At 33.2% G+C, this 4,035-nt stretch overlaps 1 protein-coding gene across 1 annotated transcript; it reads left to right on the top strand.

Moving 5' to 3' along the window:
- The first annotated feature begins 1,686 nt into the window (after positions 1 to 1,686).
- Positions 1,687 to 3,382, top strand: LOC149390350 (GroES-like family protein). The gene is made up of 7 exons (XM_089620272.1): positions 1,687 to 1,848; positions 1,941 to 1,999; positions 2,101 to 2,151; positions 2,569 to 2,634; positions 2,715 to 2,762; positions 2,856 to 2,885; positions 3,020 to 3,382. The coding sequence occupies exons 1-7, from the start codon at positions 1,764 to 1,766 to the stop codon at positions 3,086 to 3,088; spliced, it is 408 nt and encodes a 135-aa protein (XP_089476398.1). The 5' UTR covers positions 1,687 to 1,763; the 3' UTR covers positions 3,089 to 3,382.
- The last annotated feature ends 653 nt before the right edge of the window (positions 3,383 to 4,035 follow it).

Below are 4,035 nucleotides of genomic sequence, written 5' to 3'. Positions count from 1 at the left end.
CTTTTCGTCGTGGCCAAGTCATAAGTCCAAGGATTCTGCTCGATAATTTGCCTCGGGAGACGTCGTTTTTTGCTCTTGAGGTGTTGTTTTTACGTTGTGAAGATGACAACATAAAAATGTTTTTGTTTATTCACAAACAATAAATGAGTTGAAGGAAAAAAAATAAAAAGGGTATAACGGTGATTTCTAAATTCACATATAGTTAATGATATTAATAAACGGTAAACATATAAAATATTCAAGGAATCTCATGTATTAAAGTAATACTACATATGGAAAACTAAAATAAATGGACCGCTAAATGACGATCTAACACGGAGTAGTAGGATATAGCTAAATTGAAGTAAGAGTCAAATATTGAATATATTTCATTTTGAGAAATGTAACTAGATAAGTCACTTAGTGCAAAAGTCAGTTATTTTCATTAAATGGCCAAATAGTTAAAATATGATTTTGAGTTATTATATGATGCTAAATGAAAATAAATATATAATAGTATATAACCGTGGCATTAAATAAAGAATAAGGAAAAATTAATCTTGATTTTACATATGTCATTTTTCTATTAGACTTGGACTTATTTAATAGAATTAAATAGAATTGGTTGATGACAACATAACAAAGGCTCAAGTTGGCCGGCATTGCCAATTTTGATCAAGCGATAAATTTAATTACATAAATATGTGGTTATTAAACCTAGACCGATACAAGGATTGTGTTTTCATAAATCCAAAAGCTACTCAAAGATCAAGTTATCTTCAAGATGTGTTATTTGATACTGCTTTACATATTATTTTGCATATTGCTTAGGCCAACTCCTATCACATGGTATATCATCAAATATAGTGCAAAATTTTCTCCAATCACATTGCAAATACAACATTATATTTTAGTTTGTGTACAGTATCACACAACAAAATGAAAAAAAAAGTTTGATATTATTTTATCTTTAGTTGATTGTCAATTCCACTACCAAACCAATTTTATTGTACTATTTTATTGATTTTTAATAATATAGTAATGAAGAATAGTACGTGAAATTTAGTGTTGTGATTGGAGTTGAATTTTTTTTGTGGAAACACACAAAAATAGTGTGATTTTAACAAAAAAAAAAAAAAAACTTTGTATTAGGGTTAGAGTTGTACTTAGACTTCATTAAACTGGTTTTTGAAATGTGAATTTTCTTGAATCCCCCAAATATGAGTTATGACTAGAAATTTCTAAACCCTGAGTATCATATCCAATATTTTCTTCTAGTAATTCCTCACATTTATATACACTAAAAAAATATATTTGATTTGGATACAAACTCGAAACGGGTTTAGAAGCCTACGGATCAAAAAATGGGTCAGTAATCTCCGTTTCTCTCGAAAATGTCATCATCATAGTTTTCTCATTGCATCCAGATATACCATCCCTTACCCTTTTGTCTCTTTTGCAGCTTGAGTATGGAGATTCGGATCTGGATATACCATCCCCTGTATTCTAAGCGGTAAGCTTCTTTAAATAGTGTCATTTTTTGTGCTGAAGCGTTTTAACTTTTAACGAGTAAGACGACATATAAAGTAGCTTAGGAAATAAAACGACATAATTATCGATGGAACTCTCTAGAAATGTCTCATGAGCGCACGTGTCGCCTTATCCCACACGTGCCTAGTCTGTGTCTTACACGAAGCTTAAAAAAAACACCCAAACCAAAACCACACTCTTACTTGCTCTCTCTCTATCTCCCTCTCTCTCAGCGTTTTATTTTCTCTCAATCTATGGCGTCCACTTTCGTTACGTTCCCGAAACCCTTCCTCACCAAACCCATCACCCCTTCGCTCTCCAATCAGACACTGTTACCAAGTAAAGCTTCTTTATTATTATTATTTAATTCTTGAATGTTTATGAGTTCATAATCAATTTCTTCCGTGTTACTTATTTTCTGGTTTCAACAGGGCTTCAAAGAAACTCTCTCAGAGTATGTGCAGTCGCCAAGAAATTGGAACCAACTCAAGTATGTTGATTTAACTAAAGACAAATAAAGCAGTTTTTGACAGATTTTCATATATTTATTATCTGACTTTGGGTCTGATTTATTTCATTCCTTGGTAATAGGTCGCACCTCAAGGCGACAGAGTCCTCGTACGTCTTCAACAGCTTGCTGATGTATGTATCTATATGCTAACTTGTGTATATGCATCTATCCATTACTAATGGCGTGGACTCTTTCTGTACTCGGTTGGAAACCAGTTGAATTGTTTTCAATACTTTCACATTCTTGGTTATTACATTCGCATTCTAATGATTACCAAAAACACTATTCGAAACCTGAAGTGAACTTAACTGCATTCTAGTTTTCTTCATCTTCGTGTTGGTTTGTCTTTGGCTTATTGTTGACCTTCTAATTTTTCTTATAAAAGTATTTTACTACAATAGTGGATTTCATTTTATCAAATAAGTCTGAAGATTTTTGGCCATCTTTGCAATTATTGATGTGGGTTTCATGATAATAAATAAGTGGGTATATGAGTTGTATTGTATGTGAATTGTGAAGACTGATGAAATCCCTGTTTCGTCTCACAGAAATCAGCCGGTGGAGTTTTGTTGCCGAAGTCCGCTGTCAAATTTGAGCGATATCTGATGGGAGAAGTAAGAAAAATGCCAAACAATTTCATATTGGTTGTTTTTTCGACAGCTTTTTCAACCAGACTGTTGTGTTTTTGTCTCAGGTTCTTTCTGTTGGGGCCGAGGTTGAGCAGGTTAAGGCTGGAATAAATGTGAGCACTTTAACGATAACATGCTAACCCAACAAGTCGATGGATATTCAAATCACAAGTTCCTAACCAGGTCTATGTTTTCTTGTTTTGCAGGTTCTTTTCTCAGACATAAATGCCTACGAGGTAATCAGAAAATAAAATGTATCCAATAGCTAGGCAGATCTCTATCTAGATGTCGGTGTCGAATCATTTGGAAGCTCTTTCTTAGCTCTTCTTTCCCTGATAATGCTTTTTTGGAACTTGGGTTGTTTGTGTAGGTGGATTTGGGTACGGACTCGAAACATGTTTTCTGCAAAGAGAGTGATTTGTTGGCAGTGGTCGAATAGAATTCGGATCCGGGAATCATCAGCTACGCAGTGTTACATTGCAATGAATATTTTTGTTTTCTGGCTTTGAACTAGATGTAGCTTAGTCAAATGAAAGCCGAAATGCACAAGTTGCATGAATGATTTTGCTGTGTTTAGTGTTGATTTGAGTGGAACGTGCTATTCTAATCGGCAAAATGGTCAAGAGTTGCCTTTTATCTTCACCTGCACCTAATTCGCAGCCTTGATTATATATTTTCGATGGAATTTATTTTATTTGATTAAAAATGTCGGAATTTTTAGTTTGTTCGACAATTAGCTGAAGTACTTAAAAATCAGTTAAAAAAAACAAGATATATATATATATATATATATATATATATATATATATATATATATTATTGTTAGAGAATGGTGAGCAGTGACAGATGGCTGGCGATTTCTCATTGGAGTTTCTCAGCATTGTGGATCCCCTCCATTGGGATGTTCAGTGAACAAAAACTTGAGAATATATATCGAAGGATATTCTGGTCCATAGTAAAAATTCTGCAAGTTAAAAAGGAAACTCGATGAGTTCATTATCGGCATAAAAAAACTGATGAAAAAGCGGTACAGTGACTATTCTAGTTCTGCTCAGGATGATTTTTCTTAAGTGGGAAAGTTTGCCACACGTTAAAAGGAATGTATCGTAGTACCCAAGAGAAATTTAGCTTGCTATGAAACTCACTCCAACTAATGTTCTGGTTCTTATTTTTTTAATTTTTTTTTACAGGTAATGCATTACTTATATTATTATCAATTGATTTTGGGATAGAATTATATTCTACATGATATCTGATTATGTTAATATGTTTATTGTTGCCTTATTTTTTTACTGCAAATTAGTTTAGAAAGATGTCAGTGTACTATGTTGAACTTTGTGTTGAGACATGTTGTCCATGTTCGTTGGTATGTATTTCTAGCGAGTT

Source organism: Urtica dioica, chromosome 7 (assembly GCF_054948205.1).
Source record: "Urtica dioica subsp. dioica isolate 48M chromosome 7, U.dioica_male_clone48M_v1_H2, whole genome shotgun sequence".
NCBI classification, from domain to species: domain Eukaryota; kingdom Viridiplantae; phylum Streptophyta; class Magnoliopsida; order Rosales; family Urticaceae; genus Urtica; species Urtica dioica.
The sequence above is the reverse complement of the archived record's forward strand: the minus strand, read 5'-3'. Positions and strand labels throughout refer to the sequence as shown.